Below are 23,851 nucleotides of genomic sequence, written 5' to 3' on the forward strand. Positions count from 1 at the left end.
CAGCGATGAGACAGCTTTAGTTACTTTTCAGGTTCAGATTTTAGATCGAAAACTCATCAACAAATATTATGTGATGTACCCAAAGTAGTTTAAATCATCCAAATTCAGACTGAGCAGGTCCATCAACAATAACAATCCAATAACAGAGATTTTGAGTAATGAACATTGGACAAAGCCAGGTTCAGAAGTCTTGTTTCGTTTTGTTGACACATTTGCCAAAGGTTTTCATGAAGGGATATATCTTTGTATCAATCCATTAATCAGAAAATACTGTTAACAGACAGAGAAAAAAAATAATTTTCTCCATGTTTTTAGGAATAAAATGTTCTGTAAATAAGACTATGAATGATATATGAACAAAGCCCTCAGTAAAACATTCAGAATATAGACAGGAACATGTGGTGTATGTCAGAGCTACTGAAGTGGAGACTGCTGGCTCAGAATGAAATAAAAAGTGCCTTTAAAGATATGTATTGTACAATTACATACATTTTGAAGACACTACAGGTGAATAGGGTACAACATTTGACTAAAAGATATCACCATGAAACTCCTTCAGCTGATTATTTACATCAAGACAATCATTTTTTTGTAAGTGTGTAAATATGCAAAGGAGGCATTGTCTTTTGTCAACTATCTGTGAAATTATGAGAAATCTACAGATGTAAATAGACAGTGTGGTAACCTTAAACACCTACATTTGTATTTTATGGATTAACTGAATTTAGCCAAAAATCTCAAAATTGACCAGTGCATTAAAAACTATGTTTTTGCCAGAGGTGTCTCCCCTTAAAAGGTGCTGAAGTCCAAATTCAGAGCACATATTTGATGAGGGACTGTCTCTGCACAGCTCTCAACATGGCGATGGCTTAGCCGCACCTAGCAGCTGCTAAGGTAGGCATCACTCCACTATGTCTTTACATGGCAAATAGTTGCTTAATGCTATATTCATGCTATATTTTGATGATCACACTTTAATGATAATACTATACTTTTACTGTAGTAAACTTCGGAATAAAGGACTTACGATTTCGTTCAATGGAATGAATGTCAGTAACACTCAACTTAAAGGTATACTATGCAGGAGAGCATTTAATATACATGCGATTAGAGGGTGTTTGCTTCCCTATTGAGAGCTCTGTGAGAAAAATAAAAAAAGGCCTCGCATCTAAAGAAATAACCTTGGCTTTTCCTTTCGATGGAAACAGAACCTTACCTCAAACAACGTTTCCTGCTCGGTGCAAGTTCACATTTATGGAGCTCACAGGCAAAGATTTATACTCCCCCCCCCCCCCCCGGCTCCATAATTGTAAGAAAGATACCTTTTTTATATATACTGAGTGGCATCTTTCTTTTTACTGAAATTGTGAAATTTCACCTTGCTGTTTCACCCCGTCTTTTATTGTTGGCTATCTGTGAAGTTCAGCACAGGGTGTTGCCACAAGCTGTTCCCTTTGTGCGTTCCAAGTGTTGTCTGATGACAAACGACTTCCTTAGTTTGCTCCGACATTAGATTTACATGTCATTTCATGTATCTCATTTCCTCGATGTAAGACGCCTTTATGGGAGGTAAAAACATGATTTTTCAGCTCAAACTGCTTATTTCTGATGCTGTTGTGAGCGTTTATGTATCTAACTAGTAAGAACATATTGCGCTCTCCCCAAATGACCCCCCAAAAAAACCATCATGAACATTTTATTACAGTGGAAGTGAAGAGTGAGAGCTGGGGAACGCACGCGCGGTGCTTAACAACAAACCCACCTTGACCCGTGGAATAACCTCTCGGTGAGCAATTTGACTTGCGGCGGTCAGAGGCGTACAGTAACCAACGGAAAGTGGCAGAATTAATTATGCCACTCTTTGTGCAACACAGAGGCAATCAGAATCCCCAGCAACACGGGAGGAAGATCTCCTTGGCGCTTTCGCCACAGCTGCCGGTGCCCAGAATGGCAAATGTGGAATTTGAATGCACAGTCGATGCCGGAGAATATGGGGAAATGGTAATTTGCGGTGCGATAAGATGAATCGCGTCATCCCTTTAGCCCCATTTGACTCAGTGGAGGAAATGAATCATTAATGTTTGTTAAGTATGACAATCTAACTGGGCCAGATCTACATGCTCAGAGACTGAGGCAGAGCGAGATAAAGACCCGGGCTGCAGACAGGGAGGAAAACTGCCAGATTCTGTAATGATGGGAATTTATTGGCATTTAAAGAGACGGTGGCGAGGCATTTCACTAATAGCCTCCCTCCATTGGAGTGCCTCTGCCTGCCACAAATTGCACGCAATCCAAAGCTATTTTTCAGATAGCAGGGAAGTCTTACAGCGATGCTTGACTTTGGTGAATAAGGTTGCTTCCTGGAATGGACTTTATCTGTCGCAGCGTAATCGACATCAACAAGTAAATGTGCAATATCAACAGACTAGCGCTACCACTGGTGGTGGTGGGGGGGGGGGGGGGGATAGGGGCGGGCGGGGGCGGGAACCCCCCCCCCCCCCCCCCCCACTAATATTACATTCTGAAAATCACTACCCAGCTCAAACACTAGCAAGATTGGGATGGGTTTAGGAAAGTGGCAGCGGGTTAGTAACACATGGAAACCTGTGCAATCTCATGTGAAGACTTAAAAAATACTTATACTCCATTTTGCAGGAATTGCGACCTGTCTCTGGACTCAGTGGCCAGGATTAGAGTGCTCTGAGCTCCTTAAAGTCGCACGCGAGAGATTGACATTTTCAAGGGCTTCCTTGGCAGAGACAATGCTAAAAAGGGGGGAAGAAAAAAAAGCCAATATGACTTTGTTGCTACCTTGCTCCAGGAATTGTTTGTGTAAATCGGCTATAAGCTTATTGACCCGGACGCGTAGCGCGCTGCGTGCGACTGCGATTTGGCTAGAGAGCTGTCCTTTGATAGAGCGGCGATAGGGCTGATTTTAACAGCTCACTGGCTCCTCTTGCATGCCCGCCAACCCTTTCGCCCAGCAGGCCGCCTCGTCTTCCTCAAAGCCCTGTGACATTGTTCCCTGTGAGGTTGCCGAGGCGATTGTGTTTAAAATGCACTGCAAACTGCGCTAGATAGAAGGCAGAAAATCCTTAATCACTGCTTAATTAAGGAATCATCTTGTAGCTTCATTTCCCGGGCTGTAATTAAACACTTCCAATACGTTTCGTTACAGGGCTTAACATGTTCGCCTGAGATCAAGGTAGTGCCTTTAATGTTATCTCGCCAGCTTCTTCTTTTTTTTTTAACTCCGCTCCATTGGAAGGAACTGTTGATATGCGCCTTTGTTATCCTCATCATAATACCAGCCTGGTATGCTAAAGAGCTTTCTCAATAAATAGTGGGGGAATTTAGTTGAGTGGGCTCTCTGATAATGTACTGGGGAAAGTGGGAGAGGAGCGGGGGGGGGGAGTGAATCGCCAGCCCAAGCAGACACTAGCATAAGCAAAACTGGGTCAGACTGACCTCATGTACTGTAAGTAGGACATGTTCCTGCACACTTCCCTTCAGCATCACTATTTCTCCCCCTTCGTACACGACTCCTCTTTCACAGGAGGCAGAAAGCTGACATCCTTTTGGCAATGTTTGCTACCTTCTTTGAAGTGAGCCATGTGAGAAAAAAATAGCTAAACAAGCATGGTGTGTGTGTGTGTGTGTGTGTGTGTGTGTGTGTGTGTGTGTGTGTGTGTGTGTGTGTGTGTGTGTGTATATGTGTGTGTGTGCTTGATCTGGAGATTAACCTAACTGAGGACGGACGGCGCTGGAGTGAAGTAGTGTGTGTCCCGTGGCAGTTGTCGCTGGAAGTGTGATAACTAACACTCTGGAATGCTTTTTGGAAGTTGTGGGGGGGGGGGGGGGGGGGGGGCTGATACAGATATAGTAAACAACAACATGTATATATGCCCCATCATTTGGTATGATTTGTATCATATGGGCGTGCTGTACATGCTTCATCATTACGATGCATTGTCTCTTTCATATTTGACATTTAAATCTACGCGCCTATCCTCTTTTCTTCCTTGTCGAGTGTGTGAAGTGTAGTAATCCATTGTAGTAATCCAGGCCTGCCCTTGACCGTTCACGATTGGGGGGGTTTAAAACATCAAAGGGCCGAAAATGATATGGTGACAAAAGTGGGAGAAGTGTTCCTCCACAAACTTATCAACCGGCGCTATGCGCCCCGAGCAGATTTGCTCTCACTTGCCCGAGTTTGGAGAGACGGCCACTGTGTCGGCCACAGTGGATTTATCCAGAGCGCCGCACCGAGGGTTCACCTACTGCGCACTGATTTATGTGCCCATAAACTTTCAGTACAAACTGTGCTTACTGTAGACATGCAAAAATAGATTTCTCTTTTTCTCTACAGTAAGTGCATCTTAGAGCGCCGAACAAGCGCCCTCGCTTGCTGCACACTCGGGAGGCGGAGTCTGTTTAACAAGGTCTTTAAGCATTTACATCCTTGAGAGAGATACCCAAATATCCCTTAGCGTGTTCCGTGTGAGCCCCGCGACTGTAAATCAGCCCTACATCCTATAACACACATTCTCGCTCGCTCCACAATAGATCAAACGGTAATAAATAGCCACCTCTCTCCCACACATTGCTTTCCTTCCTGTTCCACGGGGCTTCCTCCTGTTCCTGCAAGCACTCATGGGAACTCCTTTTTACATAAAAGTATGCAGCTGGACCTGGTGATCTCACTGCAAAATAGACATTCAACATACAGACAGTCGCACACAATGACAATGGCTCACATGACTTCACATTGTGACACTCAAACATTACAGGAAAGGGTTATAAAACTAAAAACAAAATTATTTTTGCGGGGATAATATCCAAAGTCTTAAGAACAGCACAGTCTAGAATGCAGCGCTTCATTAAATTCGGCTTTGCACATTTGGATTGAGTAATTCTATCATTTTGTCTTGTGTGCTTTATATGACTTCATTCATTTGTTTTTCTGCCCTGCAGGAGAAGAAGATGGCAACCGAGAAGTAGGAGAGTCGGAGATGGACGTGCAGGGCGAGAAGACCAGGCATACCATCGTGGGGCCAGATGACTGGGATGGTCCAAGTAAGAGAAGTCTTAATATCACTTTCCTAGATGGCCACTGAGGGCCATCTGAAGGTTGAGCCTGGTCTCATTCTGGGCTCGGGCAGTGTGACTTGTGCGTCTTACTACAGACGCACAAGTCACACTTTGGCCTCCGTACAAGACGCACCGGGCTTTCAACAGAACAGCAACAGAAGCATTAGAAGCAGGAAAGTCTGCTGAGGAGAGGAGGAATTTGTGGTGGATGGGACAAATAAACACGCAGGACCTTGACCCAGGGGACCGGCATTTGTGTCCCATGTGGAACCAAAAATAATGTTGTTTTTACTAAAGACGCTATGTCACGTGATGCTGCGTCAGTGAGTCACATGGCATTACCTCTGAGGTTAATGTAACCCAACCACAATGTTAACTATGTGTTAATATGTTCAACACGCTTTACAACATTAACTACGGATGTACGTTAAACACGTGTTACAACCATGTTTTACGCCATTTACTATGAGTCACAACCATGTGTTACCGCATTAACTTGGGCTGCCTCTGCGGCAAAATATGACGAGTAGGGGTGAGACGATGTTGGACAGTAGTAACCCATTTGCAATGCATGGTGCCTAGTTTGAGGTTAAGTACAGTGTTGATTTTGGCGTTGAATGGAAAAGGAGCAAAATGAGCACGTATGGTTCAAAAGTAAGAAAGCATTATTGTCCTTCACAGCAACCATAGACGGACAAGTGAGTCAGAAGTCTGCCTGCTACATAACAAGCAAGCCACCATTCAGTTAACACTACTTTCAATTACCAACAACTGCTTGCGCAAAGAAAGCAGGTAAATCTTTGAGAGAAGTGCCCATAATGCAAAGCAGATGTAGCGTTTCTGAAGAGTTTACAACACTTTTTATTTAATCTTGTGCTGCCCTTTTACTCAAAGAAACTTCATCAAAGTGATGGATAACACATTGAATATTGAGTGCAATAGCCTGCACCCACACTGCTGAACACACAAAATATGATTTCATTTAATGCATGAAATGACCTCAAGAATTTATTGCAGGTACATGCGTTTGTACAAAAAAAAGAGAAAGAAAGAAAAGAGAGAAGAGAGGGGGATTTGGGCAAGTTGCGCTTGCTGGCTCGAAGCCCCCCGGGGTGTGTATTTTATACTGACAGTGAATCAGTGTTATCGCACCTATCAGATAATGCATTTATCATTAAATTTCACATTTGCATTTAAATCTGGGGAAGGAAATGAGCATTGCTGGCTAAAGATAAGAACGCTGGGACGACAGTAATAAACCATCACTGTGATCAGTCAGGGGACAGGGCTGAGGGGGTCAGCTCTGAACTATCGGGGCCGTTACAAAAAAGAAGGCATCACATGCGGAAGAAAGGGCCCTTTTGGGGCGAGAAAATGCTGAGCTTAAAAAATACCGCTTTGAAAAGGAGGGATGGATGTAGCATGACTCGATGTATGACTGACTGTAATTATCCTCCCCCTTCTACTTAGCCATCAGAATGAGTATTAGAGGCTCAGGAACACACTGCTGGACAGGCGGCGGAGAGCAAGAGTTTTGCGGGAGTAAAGTGTCCCTCGCATGCAGCGAGCGAGGACGGCTGAACTGCAGAGAAGGTGATGTGAGACACGATGCCCATTTCATGTTTTACTGAACCACAGCCCGAGTGCTTCGGAGTTATCGAGTGAGATCCAGTTTGAAGGCTTCCGCGCTGTGTCCTTATCTCCAAGGGGGAAAATGGGCAACTTAGCACACGGCTGCATCCAAGTTCAAGAAACACGGTAATATACTGTATATACACGCGCGTACAATCGAGCCGGGTTGGTCAAAGGAAAGCACATGTATTCAACATGTAACCGCCGATGTAACTCTGTGGACATCTCAATGATGTGATGATTTACACCGAGACACTCGTGCCCCCTCCGCTCTGTTTTCTCAATGGGCAGCACAGAGTGGGCAGAAATTAATCTTGGTGCATAATAATGCCATTCACTCTCCCATCATGGCGGCCATGAAAGGTCATTTCCCTTTTTAATTTTCCCCATTGTGCTGGAAAAGTCAGATGGGCATGTTGTAATTTGAATAAAGAGAGGGGGGAATCAGACAATCAGATAGGGACATTTGAAATGACATGACTTCCTGTTCAGAGCGATTAAAAGCAAATTTATTTAGTTTGAGACTGTCTCCCCTTTAATCTCTTTGTAAATGCTCAGATAGTTCCGCGTTCAAAAGTTCTTTGTTATTCTTTGGCTTAAGTTTAAGCAGGTGTGATTACCATCTTCCAACAGATAATTTTTAATCACCGCGTGTGTGCATCTGAATAGGATGTGTAATGGCCGTTGCATAAAAAAAAAAAAAAAAAAAGGGAAGTGAAGCCTTTTAATGAGGTGGGCTAACTCGGAACATGCCCACCTGCTTTGGTGATTCTATTCAAGCACCTCCGCGCCGTCTTCCCTTTTGCTGAGTAACAACAAAAGCCTTTACAATCTACATCCTTTAATTGAACTTTCTTTTTTTTCCCTCTTTCTTGTCCCTGCATTTCATCTCCACTTTCGTAACTCATGTCAAGTGCTGTCCGCGATTGCCCCGTGTTCTCTGATTGGCTCCTCTTGTCTGTGGCGGCAGAGAAGCGTACAGAATGACTCACTATTAATCTGATACAGCCGCTGTGCAGAGAGTGCTGGTTCTCTGATGTGGAACACCCAGCTAGTTCCCTTTCTCTGCACTCGTCTCTCTACAAGTATGTCCTTAAGCAAATCTGCACACTGATCTTCTGTCTCGTGTTCATTTCTCGTCACGGGTGTTTCGCAATCAGCCGCTGATTTGGGAGATAGCGTGTCATGCTATTGTATTCATTTTTCACGGACTGGCGCTGATAGGAATCTGACTCCGTCTCTCTCGTTCTCTCCCCACTCGCTCTCCTCCAGGCTAATTGGGAGTGGTGTCTGTTAGCTAGCTAACTCCGCTAATGAACTTGTTCTCAGCCTTATCTAAATGCGTGCTCGTGTAAACTACACCCCCTTATGAAAGTCATGAAAATCCAGGGTTCGTTAAGAGCTGCTGTAATTATGATCGCATGCTGTTTCCGCTCAAAGCGCTCAGCCTACAAGATACCGTTTGTTTCAGTCGTCTTAAACTAACTGCACGTATTGAGTTGTCCACCAATGATGTAATGAAATTTAAGATAACATATCTCTATATCTCTACAACTCAGAACTTGAATTAATTGTAATGTAGCATACATGAATACTTTTTCATGCTAATCAAGTCTTCAATTTCACAATAGATAGTGAAAAGGGCACGATACAGCTTTATTGACTTGTTAATAAATAATGACTGATTATTAAAAGGGTTTAGTTTATTCATAAGCCCCTGACCCTACAACCCTTTAGGCTCTGAGAGAAGGTTTCCAAATTCTACAGAAACAACCCCGATGATGTCATCGAACGGCACCGCCAAGTCCTTCACAGTCTGCTCCAGGTTCAACGTTTACCCTCGACGCGTAATATACCCGCCCCGCCTCTCCGTCCCGGTATAACCAGTCCGCTCTCTGGTCCGTTTTGAGCAGGTATCCGGTGTTAACACTCTCAAACAGCAGAAAGTCCTCACACGCCTCACTCATCAGTAGCTTGTTAGCACTTAGCATGCTAGCGAAGTCCAGCATTCTCCAACTGCACAGGTGAGCGTAGTGGGTGTGTCACTTAGCGTGCTGGCAGGTGGTGCGACCTCTAATTAATAGGTACAACATTTTTGTTTCACTGTAACGAGGTACAATAATGCTAATTAAATCCACACTGTCTACGTGGTCCTAAACTTGTCCGTGCTTGAAGTGCCCGTGAACTCGGCAGGCCGTGAACGCAGACGTTTCTGACGTGTCATTTCTGGGGTGCAGAGCGTCTCCTACCTGGAGCTCCGCCCTCCTGTGGCCGCAGACACACCTGCAGCTTCTTCTCTGATTCATCTCGGTTCTACTGTTTTATTCTCTCACAGTTTATCAGGACTTCTGTTTTCACTCTGTACATAACTCAAAATATAGCCACGCGCTGTACGTGTGATAAACACTACTCAAATGGAAGCAGGCCTGAAATAACATTTTTTTTTTTTAAGTACCGAAAGAAGTCAAAGTAAACAAAAGCGAATTTGTTAAGCTGATGAGAGTAAATGTAACTCATTACCTCCACCACCCCTGTTATACAGGCAGGGAGGCTACAACCATAGATGTGATTGAGTTGCATTATGGGGAATGTAGGACAGTGTTTCAGGGTCTCGACCTGTACTTGATACTAAAAGTCAGTTACATAAACCACGAGGGGCTTTCCAGCAGAAATGAAATGAAATACTGTATACTTGAAGACCTTACTGTGTAGACTGGCTCATGCTACTGCAGCTGTCAGTGTGCAGCTGAGGTGGTAGCATTCTAAATCCCACAGTGGTTTAACCATTCACTTCCACTGCTGAAGCCAAGTAAATCTGCATTTCTTTATTTGACATCACACGTAGCGGTGACCTCAGGATCCGAGAGATTGCAGCAAATGAAGAGGTAAGATAAGGCACACAGCAGAGGAGTGTGACAGAGAGGCAACAGCAGCCATGTGATCATCGGCGTGGCCCGGCTTGCTCGGCCCCCGGTGCCAGCTGGGCATCGGCCAGGGCCGGCTGAAGGAGCGGCCATCTGAGAATCCACCTGATGGTCAGACACAGACGGAGCACAATCAAAGAGACCCCCCCCCCCCCCTTCCTTTCCCTTTTCAAGACATCAAACACGCTGAAAACGCAGCTTCACTCAGATGTAAAAACTCTCGAGTCTCATTTTTGACTCCAGCCAACCCAGAAGGGACTGTGGCCGTCTTCTTCCAGTCTCCAAAAAAACCCAACAATAACCATTACAGGTATTAATGCACATATGCCATGCGAGGAGGATTGGAGGGCCAGATGGCCACGATGCTGTGGCAGGTGCCTCAACAAATGTTTGCTGTGCCTCGTGCTGCTATTTATATCACGGTGAAACACAGGCCCGCAAATATTTGCAATAAAAGGGACAGTGGGCCCTTTCTGTCGGGAGTCAAAGTGATCAGCGAAATAAACAGATGGGATTCAACCTTTTGGGGGCACCTGAACTGTGAAATTCCCTCAGTTTCATCTGAAGAAACTTCTCCGTCTGGAGGGTGAAAACATGCTCAAATGAAAGTGGAGGTATATGGCGTCTTTATTGTAATCAAGCTGTTCATAATGTTCACTTTTTTGCATTTCAGTCAGATGAGCTTTTTCAACAATTGTCCCCAAAGGAACTGAAAAGCAAACTGACCCAAACTTCAGTGCAAAATACAGCGGAGGGAAAGAAAAAACAACGTTTAAACTTCTTGCTCAATCCATTCGAGCGCAGTTCAGTCAGGTGGCTCTCGGTAAACACGGCAGGGGGTTTTTTCAACTCGCCGCCGGAGTCCATTATAAAAAGTCAGGGTGTCGTCAAGGAAGGAGGGGCGCGCCGAAATGAGAGAGGGAGACAAACGGAGCACCCAGATGCAGATTAGGCTGCAGAAGATGAGGGTGTAAAAGGGATTTAATGGTAGGATGGATTAGAGAAATCCTTGTTCAATGTTAAATAACAATGTTAAATAATTATGGTTCCAGCTGAGATCAAAGCGCCATTGATTGAACCCCTCAAGCCTTCAGCACACGGAGTCTTGGAAAGCAAAGATTGGTAAACTAGCGCTCAGACCACTCCGGCTGCTCCAGTTAAATTGGATTGGAAATATTAGGATATAGATGAATCCTTCAGGAAGGCTTTTCGCAAAGCTTTTGTCACCGGAAATGTAGCTTGGGAGCAGTATGAAAGGTTTTGATAGTGTACTGTCTCGACAGAATCATAAGACGAGGGTGTCGCAGCTGTCTCCACTGATACCTAAGCGTTTTAAGTAGACTTATCGACACACTTGACTGTTATATCAGCAAAGTGGAAACTTTCAGGGCTTTCATTCAAGGTTTTTTTTATTTTCCTTTCCCTTTCCCCTCTTTCGTCTTCTAATCAAGAAAACTTTGGACGGGCATCATGGCAATTCTCTCTCTCTCTCTCTCTCTCTCTCTCTCTCTCTCTCTCCTCTCTCTCTCTCTCTCTCTCTCTCTCTCTCTGGAAAAAGGAGGATTTTTTATTTATTTTTTTATCTCGCTTCTCCAGGGGTTTAATCAAAGTCTTCAGACAAGTCTCACAAAAACATGAATGACACTCCGATCGCTGATACTGATGATGAAAGTCCGTCATCAGCCTCTCTGTGAGTTCCGGGCCCTGACTGATGTAAAATTAAATTGCAATCAAAGTGCTGTGTGTAAACATTGTCCGCCTTTTTTAAATTTGTTCTTCCAAATGCATTCGTTTCTGAGGCGGATTGCTGATGCAGGCTTTATGCATCACCTGTGTGTGTATTTAGAGAAAACACCCTCCCCACTGCCACACACACACACACACACACATATTTTCTTCTCACAATGTGTGATTATAATGATGAAATATGCAACAAGAGATTAGACAAATCACTGTACTCCTATGCCGCATCGTCGCGATGCAAATTTAGTCCCTGATCCGCTACACTAAGAGGCTTTATGAGGGAACTTCATGGTTGTTAGTTATATAATCTGAAATAGGGCAAAATGCAATCGCTGTTCTCATCATCTGAGGAAGATGTCACCACATTCGGCTCTAGTTTTGTGCGGCTGTACGTGGGCATGCGGCACGCAGAGAATGCCCTTAATAAGATCATTCACTTCCAGCCATTTTGTCCACATTTCAGCGGAATTTGTGTCCGAAAACAATGACATCTTTTTCTTTCGTTTTTTTTGTACGTGATTATATTTCACACTAAGTCCAAAATAATTTAGAAGGGGCTGTTGCTCAATATGACGCCGACTTGTAAAGCTGATGGTGCTGGTGTTTGTAGTTATTTTTCATGAATTTGCAAGGCTGGTTTTTTTTTGGGGGGGGGCGCAAGTGCTTCAGATAGTAGTTAGTTTCGTGTGCATGACTGTTTTACTTCCATCGAGTTTGATGATCATCACATCATTATTTGGCTCTGAAGGAATGAACAGCCCCCCCCCCCCCATTTACTCACTCTCTCACACACACTCATGTACAGCCTTCACACTGATAGGTGTTGGTATCAGAACAGTGCCCCCCCCCCCCCCCGACCCACCCACCTTGTAGGCCTCTTCTTTTTTCTTTTTCCCCCTGTTTAGAGGTGGGGGGGGGGGGCGGGGCTGAGCCCCGCTTGTCAAGTGAATTAAAATACCAGATAATAGCAATAATAACGACAATAAAAAAAGTTCATAAAAAATGGCATGTTCCTCCCTGATTGTGCGGGTGTTGTGGTATTCAATTATGCAATTTTCATTGGCATATTAATCATCTTTTCAACAAACAAGCCGCCGTTAATTAAAGCAAAGCATGGATAAAGACGTGTTGCCGGATCATCACTCCGTTTATCACCGCGCGCAGACCCAGCAGTTAAGTAAATTCAGGCTGTGAGATGAATTTCAATGGTCTCCCTGTTTCCTCCTCTCTCTCTGTGTGTGTGTGTGTGTGTGTGTGTGTGTGTGTGTGTGTGTGTGTGTGTGTGTGTGTGTGTGTGTGTGTGTGTGTGTGTGTGTGTGTGTGTGTGTGTGTGTGTGTGTGTGTGTGTGTGTGTGAGGTTACCAGTGTATTGAAGCCCGTTGGGTTCGGAGGTGTGGTTAGCGACGACGTGACGTTGAGGAGGACTTTTATTGTTTAATACAGACAGAATAATTGGTGTGGGAGGCCTCTCTTTGATCGTCTCCCTTTTTTCCATTTGGCAGATTTGAACCACCACTGTTCAGATTAGCCCGACTGACTCCAATTGGATGGATGTAGATTTCTTCTCCCACTTTGCCTCTCAGTGGCCACAACTGCGTGTGTGGAGGGGGCCAGGTGGAGCCAGCAGCCTCCTCTCCTCTCTTTTGGGCCGCCTCTGCCCTGTTTTTGCTCATTGGTGGGAGGGGATGGAGATTATTCAGGATCTGGTCAGATATGGGCTCCTGTAATCATAGCTCACTGCCTCCACTGTCATTCAGTCACCAACTAGAAGTGTGTATGTGTGTATGGGGGGGGGGGGGGGGGGGGACGTCTTGGTGACGGGAGCAGCCAGACAGACAGTGCGAGCACTTGAGTTCCTCCGGCAGGAAAAAGAACTGGAGGCATCCACAGACACGCCGGCTTGTCCCTGTCCCTCATTGTGGAGCAACTTTATCAGCACCAGCCGCTCGCTAAACTGGAGGGGCCAGTCGTCTCCGAACTTAAACATAAGATCTTTGTGGTCTGAAGCACTCGGCTGCCCCGAAGCCCTCAATGTGGATCTGAAAAGGCAAACCCGCCGTCCACCATTCAGTCGCCCCCCCCACCACAAAATCACACCTCGTGGAAAAAAAACTTGTTTCTGCTGTGTTAGCTCAAATCTAAATGCACTCAAACAGACTGTTGCACTGGAGCAAGATCCATCCAACACCTCTAAAGGAAAGAAAGAAGAGAGAGATGATGGAGGAAGAAAGAAAGAGGGAGGGAGAGAGAGCGAGGATGGGGGAGAGCGGGAAAAAGGAGATGGAGATGGAGGAGGAGGAGGAGGAGGAGGAGTGAGAGAGAGAGGGAGAGAGGGGGAGAGAAAAGTCAAAAACCTCCACATAACAATGCGGAGAAAAATCAGAACATTTTCCACTGAAAGATGGGCCATTTCCAAATCCTTGTGCCCTATCAGACAAATTAAAGTAAATCAAGCATGAAATGAAGCAGAAGAGCCCGGAGATAAGGCTCCTTTAAGTCGTTTACAGATTAGGACAGAGAGAGAGAGAGAGAGAGAGAGAGACAGAGAGAGACAGAGAGAGGGAGAGGTGCATCTGGTCTCTGGCAGTGAAGGAGGCTAGTTTCTCATTTCACAATAGCAGCCTGTGTATAGGATTACTCTCCCCTGTCACCGACATGAGGAGCAGTGGGGGGAATAGACGTCTACAAAAATGTCTCTGAATGTGTCCCCTCAGAAAACGTCTCCAGCCCCCCTTGCATTAAAAAACCTATCCGCCAAGGGGCTAGATGTGACATGCGATAAACCAGCAGCGTTCGACCCCGGTGTCCCGCTCTGATTTGACTATTGTTATTTTCTCTTCAACTTTTTTCTCTCGTGCTCAAGTGGCCTCATCACCGCGAAGGCTTAAGAAACACAATTCAAACGGCTCTGTGATTGGCCGAGCCCGCCTCACGTGATTGTACGGCTGTCAGCTCCTGTGCGCATGTTAAGCACGCCTCAGATCAGGTTTTTTTGGGGGGGGGGGGGGGGGGGGGGGGAGTGGAGGCGGGGAGAAGGGGGTGGAGGTGGAGAGGGGCTCCATTCTCCAAAACGCGGTTTTCTTTCAACGTCGCAATCGCAGACGGGGTTGTTAAGCATGTGCGCCGCACTTCTATTTTCTGTCTTACATCAACAGATTAATTGCTGTTTTATTTTAGTGCTCGCAAATAATCAAAAACATAATTATGGAGCTAGTTGCTCATGGAGGGAGCGATATTTTACAGTGTACACACAGGCAGTCACACACACACACACCTCATTCACACATGCACGCAAATACAGCCCCCCCTCCTCTTCCACACACAGGCACCCACACAGGGCGAAGGGTGCGCTGCTCTTTGATGGCGCCCGTCGAGCTCTCGCCGGGATTTTGTTTCACTCCCTGCGTGTATCTTTTCTGGGAGCGATGAGAGGTGGGCTGGGCCGCGGCGTTCCGAGAGAGACGAGAGCTGGCCCCGGCAGCCGCCCGGGTAGCTGCTCTCCAAAGCGCCGACCTTGACCTTCCCGGGTCCCAAGTCTTAGGTTTAGCACCTCTATCGCGCTATCTCCAGGCATTTTAAAAATACTCCTGAAACTCAACGATTTAACCCGCTTTTACGCTGTTCACATCAAAACTGGATGAGAGAGAAGAAAAAAAAAGAAGCTTAATCCATCTTATCTGTTGACTGTCAAACTGCTCCGGCTAAAACCTACTCACAAAAGACAACTAGGTCACCCAGGAAAAAAAAAAAACAGAATTCCCCCGTTACCCAGGGGAAGTTGCAGCCTGGTAATTGACTTGGGAGGAGATTCAGGAGCACTTTAAAAATAGTCTCTTCCTGAATTAACCGCAAGACTCGGAGGTGGCAATGTTTACTTGTGTTGCCTGTTTAGGTGTTTCACAGCACACTCGCATACAAATCTTTCAAACCAATCTCCTACCTGTATTTCCTTCCAACTACTTCCTGTCACGCTTTGTGTTACACAATTTATTTATGACAACTGAACAGACAAAATAGCAACTTCCTCCTTGCAGCTGCAGTCGTAGCCCCTGTTATCCATCCCTCCGTCTCAGATGCGTGCGTCCCCAACGCACATGCCGCCAATTACTCATTCATCCTGACACCCTCAGGTGGAGTAATGTCCTTTTGATGGTTTTGAAATTTTAAGAAAAGCATTTAAAAATGATCAGATTCCAGCGGGAGTGGCGTGTGTCCTCTAGATGTTGCCGGCTGATACGCTGATATCTCGGCGCGAGGACAGTCATTCGTTAGGTTTCGCTGTCTCCCTTTACATGCTATCAATAGAAAATTGCAGCACTTCTCCAAAGATGGATGTCACAGAGATTGTTGACAGCGAGCCCCGCTGCTAACTCAGCCGTGCTTCTGTGATGAAGCGGAGCACTTTCGTGGCTGGTGTATTTCAATTGTTCAATGACACCGAACTGTCGGTGTTGGTAATGCACCGCGGGACCGAGTTGTTGTGTGTGAGTTAGTGCAGCTTAACTTCAAATTCAGAGAGGGTCATGAGCATGGCAAGATCCTGGGTGCCCCATCGGAATTATGTCCATAGTGGACGATTCCACGCTTCAGAGTCTACTCCAGAGTCTCAGTGCCAATGCAGGAAGTAGTGTGCCGACTATGTAGCAAGGTGGAAAGTAAGTGTGTGGAGGTCGGGGTGGGTGGGCATGTAAGCTTGTCACAGGCCCCTCGCAGACCTGCACATAAGGTTCTGCCTTTTCATCAAAGGAAGGTGTTTGCTCTTCGGCAGAGAGTTAGATGAGAAGATTGATACCACTCTCTTATCTGCCATTAAATACAAGGCCACAACCAGCAGCCAGTTAGGTTAGCTTAGCACAACGACTGCAAATAGGAGGGGAAACAGCTAGCTCCGACCAAATGGAACATAATCCACCAACCAGCTCCTTTAAAGCTCACTAATTAACATGTTATGTTTTATTTGTTTAACCCGTATAAATCTGAAGTGTAAAACAATCCCCCATTTTTGTAGGGTCGTTACTACTACTTCTTGATACTGTAAAAATAAAAGCATTTTTATGCATTTTGATAAATTTGAGATATAAGATAAATTTGAGATATAAGAAGTGAATTGGTGAGCTTTAGAGATGATTTTGTTACCTTCAAGCAGGGCCAGGCTAGCTGTTTCCAGTTGTTATGCTAACCAGCTGCTAGCTGCAGCTAGCTGCAAAGGGGTGGTACTCTTATCTTAAAAAGGACAGAAAGATGTCTTTTGCTTTTTTGTTGCCATCCAGAGATATTGTAGAAATCACACATTTTTAAAACATTAGCATTGAACATAATCAGTGTTCAGAAGCGTCCAATGTCTGGCGATGGGGCTGAAACACCTGTGTCCTTGAAAACAATACTTTGCAGGTATTGTTGGGTCCCTCCCTGGTGGGAGTCCTCCATCCTAGGGAGCCCCCCACTGAATCCCACCCCAACCTCCTGCTCAGCCTGTGTGGAGGGTCACAGCTAAAATGCCCTAATCCCCTGTTTAACTCTTTCAGCCCCAAACCCTCTACTGCCTGAAAACAAGCCTAACCCCCCCCCCCCCCCACACACACACACACACACACCCAACCCCTCCCCCTTCTCACGTGACCAAACGCATGTGGTTGTCAACTCTGTTCAGGGCCAGAAGCAGACGGGTTAGGGCGGGTTTGTGGGAGATGGAGGAGACTGAGGAGGGTGGCGAGGAGATGCCGGTGGTGGGGGTCCGCCCTTGTTTTAAAACAAGCGCCTCTCTCAGAGATAATAGTGTGGGCTGTGGGTTATAAATGATGCATTTTGCTCACCAGGACCTGATAATAGCGGATTGGGTATGGGGGGAAAGTTCATCGTTCTCTTATCAAAGCTCTGTGACATTTCTCCTTCAGCTGTAAAATATCATATCACATATCTGCTTTAAAGATGTGGCACCTTTTGTTGAACCGATACCGTACATTCCATTTCACCCCATATGCCTCTCTCGCGGTATATTCATTTATAGCCCACTTGCGGGCCTGTCGGTGGAGATGACTGGGATTCAGTGGGACATCTGTGAATTGCCACGCACAGGTTATTGAACTTTGAACAGCAGACATTTATATGCTTTGATTCAAAGGTAGTACTCGTTATCAAGAGGGATCCTCTGCCTTCTGAAGCTCAAACACATCTTCCCCACTTGTCTCTGCTGTTGTCGTTCTTTGTTTCCCAATAATATCCTCCCTCCCTGTTAATATGCTCATGATAACTGGGGGAAAAGGTGAAGTAAACCAAAAGCTTTTTTTTTTTCTTTGTACCTCGGGCAATTTCTTTTCCTTGAAGTTGGTTCTTTGAACTCGTTAGAGAAGTCAAATTCATGTTGAAAAGGGCTCGAACAGACCCATTGCTTTAACAAATGTTAATCTGCGGCAGCAAGTTGATGATGTCATTTGTCATCTCTGACCATTCGCAGAGACCTCACTCCGGGCCAGAAATTGTATTAAGAAGATTCAGGCTTTCACTTCATGTGTGTTAATAGAACCATTCGTACAGTGAAATATGAATCCATCCTTGCTTTCCCAAGAAATAAGGTAAAGAGTATTTCAGTCCCAGTCTTAAATCAACAATATAGCATTCTAAATAAAAGTGTAGTGGTTTTTTTTACCTTTAAAAATGTCACTTACAAAACTACTTCATCAAGTGTCCTTTATTTTTGTTAAAATCGACAGAACTTTGTTTGGTGGAGATTCCAATATTTCTAAAGCGACCAAATATGTTCCCAAAATATATCAAACTTCTGGGGAAATACAATTAAATTATCATCTGTATAGAACTTTTCCTATTGGATTTTATGGTGCGAGTATATCTTTGGATATACCAATGAGCATAAACGTCATAGCTTTGAGAGACCTGTTTTTCCAACCTTAATGGGAAATAAAAGGGGGAAACTGCATGTTAAGGTTATGTCAAGGAGTGTTTAATTCTATCTAATAATATTATTTAAGTGTAGAACGTGGTAGTTGAGCTGTCTGTCAACAGTCCATACGCATTTATTCTTAAATCATACCCAGGCTGGCACCCTGCCACTGAGAAACTCATTAGCATTCAGTCGTATGCCATTGAAGGCGAGAGATGAGCTCTCCTGTCCCTCCACACCATAACAGAAAAGAAAGACAGGACACACATTTTAAAAAACAAACAGGTGCCAGCGTGGAGCATCTTGGGTGCTATCTGAGGAGGATCTCCACACACAAAGGGACATTCATTGGTCTGCCAAGTATCTGTGGAGTGCAGGAACAGACCCTAGAGTCTAGCGACAGATGATGATCTTATCGAGGGAGGGGTGGGGCACAGGGGGTGGGTGGGGGTGGGGTGCATAGGGTGAAGGTGGCGGAAAGGGCTTTGGTTCGGATTTTTGGTGGAGGGGGTACAGCTCGCTGGCCGCATCAGGAGCTTCGTTTTGTGAGGAATTGTTGACGATGGAACACAGGCGCTGGGTTCGTTACATCTCCTCATAGCCCATCTTGAGCTCTCCACTTGTTCGACGGACTGAACACTTCTGTATTTGTACAAAATGCATTAGTGATCGAGTTGGGATTTTGGGGTGCTTGTAAGAGGTATTATCACCATGACATCAAGGTTTTTTTGCAGCCTTGTCAGTATCCCGGTTGGTAACAGAACTACCAGTTTATTCTTACATGTTTCACCAAACCTGTAAATGCTCATATAGAGGACATACAGACAGTACACGGAGGGAAGTCATTATTCATCCACGGGGTGTTTTTGTGGAGATCTACCAACAGTTTCTGCAACAGATGTGACAAGCCATCTGGCAGCCAAGGTCCTCAGGCAACATTTGGTGTGAGATGCGCACAACTGGCACCTAAACATGGCGGACCACAAACCGAACAAATTGAATCATACCCCCTTGTCCCCCCCCCCCCCCCCCCCCATCTCCCCTTCTTGCACCCATACCCAGTACCCCCTTTTTCATTCCAAGCACCTGGGAAAAAAGAAAGAAAGAAAGGGTAAAGGAAAGGGAATCAGAATCGTTGGCTCGGGGAATGGCTGCTGCCGTTTGTCAAGCGGGGCTAAACAGGAACTCGCATCCAAGCGGTTAAAGGCCGTGGGTCTTATCTGAGGACAAACAGAATGCATCAAGCAGTGGCTGTTGCTCTCCGTGATGACGACCAGCTGTGCACCGATGTTTAATTATTTCTCTGTAATGAGCTTACCCACCTTCCACTGCAGCACCGAGAAAGACAGCATGCAACAGCAGGAACACTGGAGGGGAGACGGAGTGGAAAGAAAGAGCGAGATAACGCCATCCAGATGATCTTACTCATGGGCCAATTCCAAAACTGCGCCTGCGGTTTCTCTCGAATGCGACTCCGTGTTTAGACCGTGTGTTGGTGTTGCAGAGATATCTTCTTTTTTTTTATCTACCTTTGACAAAGATTTGGTCAAACAGGTGAATTTTTATCATGGGTGACATTTAGCTTCAGCAGAGTGACCAGCACCGATGAGTATATGATCAGCAAGGGCGTCATTTGCAGCGGGTAGGAACGCCAAGCGATCGTGTTTATGCATGCAAAGCAGCGCATAAGCTAACATTTCCATATGAGCACAACAGACGGGCACAATGGCGCGCCCGCAGATACACGGCTGATATTTACACAGTGGAACAGGGCTGAATAGGTCATTATACGGCGAACGCATCAGAAAAGTTCAGCGATCACTTCAGCCCATTCAGAATGCCCTGAATACCTATTAGCCACACGTGTGAACAAATAGGTTAAAGAGACCCAATGTTAACAACTCGTGTAGAGTTTGTTTGCATAATAATACATCAGGATTATTTGCTAGATAATATATAGTTGTTGGGTTGGCTTCCTGCTAGAGAGTCAGTCCTTCCTTTGGAGGGTCTCAGAATAATGATGGCAGCTGACCCCGGATCTCTGGCCTCTCAAAGATCATTCCAATGATCAAAAAAAGCCTAAAACACCACTCTGTCCTGATACAAATGTCCTTTTGTTTGAGTTGGTGGAACTTCTTTAGTCTAGAAAGTTCATAAAATCAGACAGAAGTTGTCGCTACAGATGTCTGAATCATCACACTTCCTCTAACAAGACCTCTCCGGGTTGTCAAGGCAACCGGTCGGAAATGTACAGTTGAGAACTCTCCCATGTACACACACACACACACACAGAGACACAGGGAAACATCCTCTCTGGTAAACTATGTCACGGCCTGCCATGGGGTTTATCATAACTATTTGATTAATCACCATCCCGAAAAAGTACACTGAATCTAAGAGATAAGATAGTCGGGGGGGGGGGGGGGGTGACAGGGAGGTGAGCACCGGTAGTTCTAACAGCGCTATCCGGTTTCACTGTTAATTAACTGGAGATCTGCACAGCACTAACAAGGGCCCAGTCTTCCCGGAGCAACAGAAATAGGCCTGCCACTGGCCGCTCTCGCCAGCCAGCGAGCCTGCACTGTCTCACAGAGATTATCTCAACACAAGACACCTTTCAAGAAAGGTTAGCGCGCCATATGTCTGAGGAACACCATCAGATGGATGCTCGCTTGATTTGCTTATCCATTATGAAAAAAAAAAAAAAAAAAAGCTTGGCTTTAACCTTCGCTGTTTACCAGCGGGGCTCTGAGGCAATAATGTGATGTAGGTTTGAGGGGAGAGGACAACTGAATGAATGTCACTGTGATTTGATGTGGAACTTGATGAGCTGCATAGATGGCTGACTGCTTTGGGTTCTGGCGTGTGTTTCTTTCTTTCTTTTAGGAGAGCTGGATGGCTTCCTTAATAAAGACGGCGAGCGTCGTATCCACACCCGGCAGCAGCTCCCCGTGGGGACGACATGGGGACCCTTCGAGGGGAAGATCGAGATGAGCGTTGACAGCATTGCACTGGTATGTCCTCGTTCTAGTCAACTGCTGCATCATTTGTGAATGTTTGGGCAACCACTGTTTAATATTAGCCAACCACAACGAGACAGGCTGACAACACAATGAGTGGAAGTGACTGGATAAGATAATAGGGAGCTGAAGGTACTAAATACAGGGTGATTTGAGAAGAAATCAGCTCAACTAATCGTATCACAAGGCACATCATTCCAGAGTGTAGGGGCCTTAAAGGTGCTTAATACGGAATTCAGAGCATATATTGCCTCCATATTGGCTCTCGACATGGCTGAGCCAGAGGCTAGAAGCTAACAGTGCTAACAGCACAAGCGTAAACAAACACACACAGGGGGAGAGTGGCGTCCTTCCCTGCTCAGGTCGACATTACTCCACTCGATCGTGTTGTTTGCTGCTATATTAATGCTCTGAATCCCGTGAAGAGAACCCTTAACAGTAAAGTAGCAGATCAACGCCAAGAGGTCACTGCCAGAGGATCTCAGGTTACTCTTGTTTGGTCTTCAAGCAATGTCGCTTGCTGGTCATGCAATGCTCTAAACTTTAGCAGGAACGTCAATCCTACAAGGAACAGAGAGGCAGTGTAAAGAAGCTAACTGCTGTGATGTGATCCCATCTGGTAGTTCGAGGTTAAAATCCTACAAATCTAAATGAAAGCGAGTGAAAGGAGCCAACGCAATAATCAGGACCAGACAAAATGAAGTCATGTGTGGCAGATTTTAGCGTCAACGCCTGTTAGGCCAATAAGAAGAATGTCCGTCTTGTACAGAATTCAGCTGAAGAAAGTTGTTTGCCATCCAGTTTTTTTTTTACCTTGGCTAGACAGTCCTGGGTTGAGTGCAACATACCAAACTCAGTGGGGTTTTATTGGAAGGTGCATAATGAGGCATACTTTACAAGGTGTTATAATTGGATCCTCTGGAAAAGGTCAAACTGTCCATTGGTGGGGTGATGAGTAAAAAGACAAAGCAGGTCATGCCACAGTAGAAGACCCACTTTCACGAACCGAGAGCCCAAATGATGTCTTTATTATTGACTTGCTTCAAAATATGAAAGAATAATAATTAATTTATTAACCGTTAGTGAGCCACAAGTCACCGTTTATAAAGTATGTCTAATTAAAAACAGTTTGTTGGACTAAAGGGATGATTAAATTCATTTATTTGGTCGATCTTTGCCTGTGGCAGCCATGGGAACACAATTGTCCTACTGTACATCTAAAGACCGTATTAATGGCAATTCCCGTGACATTCAAACCCGTTGAGGTGGCTCTCCTGGGACCCAACTGGCCCCCTTTGAAGTGCATCCATTTCAACCACTTAATCTGCATATTTCATGACAAAACGCTTTAATTGGTGGATTCTGAGCTCCATCCAGGCTTCAACTGAATGAAGTCACAATCCATTATTTTTTATGTTACCCTGCACACAGCAGCCTTGATGTCTCTTGTTTCAAAGAGGCTGGTGTTGACCCGCTGCTCCGGCGGAGTGACGAGCCCCTCCACGGGTTTCAGATTCCATTCTGCATTTGGATTAATTAAGAAATTCCTATTAAAATGGTAACCAAGCTAACATTCATCCTGTTAAGGAACATAAGGAAAAGTCCGTGAGGATTTTTTTGGACTCAGAGGCCCCCCCCCCCCCCCCCACACCAACATTTTTCTTCCTTAAACTCTTTTTCGGAGCAGCTTTTTCAACTGTTTTCTAAGCTCCCCTCGCAGTTTTGAAGTCATCAGTGGCTTTGTATAACCCGGGCCGTATTATAGCCATGAAATATGGCTTCTCTCAGGGTAAAGCCAGTTATCCTTGGGCGGAAAAGTGATTTGACAGAGCAACACCTCAAGTCGCCTCCCAAAGTAACACACTCTGTATACTTCTCCAGCAATCTCTCCATGAATTTCCCTGAAAGGCGTCCGATACCGACCCTTCAACCATCAAATGACCCCGCTGACTCACGCGGAAATTATCTTTAGAGAATCTTTTTGTTGCTCGGGTGCTTTTCGTAGACACCCGGCTGACTTAGCTGCATACGCTGATTGTTGCTCTTGGCTAGAGTGATACGTTCTTAACTAACTGCCCTCCGAGGAATTCATCCAGATCCTCCTCAGGTTTTCTTATTTTTTTTGTTTTAAGCGAGCAGGTGCTGGTCATCACCTGTAATAGGCTGTGGAGGGGTTACAGAATATGCCAAACCTCCCTCGCAATTAAAAGCCAAGGAAGACGCTTTGGCATATTGCCTTTAAGGATCTCATGTGTGTCTATTCTCCCGGGGGGCCCTCTCAGTGCTTTGCCGCTTGCCCTCCTCCTCTTTTAAGTTTCATCTCTCCAACGGGGTACTGGCTGTTAGCAGCTTCTCACTGTCTCTCATTAAAGGCTAGGTCAACCCCACTGGCATGTTTTGTTTTACTGAGCCTCCTTTCAGGGTTCAGTGTAACTTTTCACTTTGTTTCTTGGATGCAGAACGAGCCAGAAAAATATCAGCCGATCCCTCGTATTCAGGCACGTCACCAGGGAATCATCTCATTTACAGTAGCGTAGGTTTTT

At 45.4% G+C, this 23,851-nt stretch overlaps 1 protein-coding gene across 1 annotated transcript in view; it reads left to right on the top strand.

Moving 5' to 3' along the window:
• Positions 1-23,851, top strand: part of zfpm2a (zinc finger protein, FOG family member 2a) — a 111,422-nt gene that overhangs the window by 28,136 nt on the left and 59,435 nt on the right. Inside the window, exons 3-4 of the mRNA XM_079275107.1 lie at positions 4,975-5,076; positions 21,175-21,302. Coding sequence (XP_079131233.1) covers positions 4,975-5,076; positions 21,175-21,302 — 230 coding nt within the window. The remainder of the gene's footprint in view (positions 1-4,974; positions 5,077-21,174; positions 21,303-23,851) is intronic.

This window comes from Melanostigma gelatinosum (genome assembly GCF_949748355.1).
Source record: "Melanostigma gelatinosum genome assembly, chromosome: 9".
NCBI classification, from domain to species: domain Eukaryota; kingdom Metazoa; phylum Chordata; class Actinopteri; order Perciformes; family Zoarcidae; genus Melanostigma; species Melanostigma gelatinosum.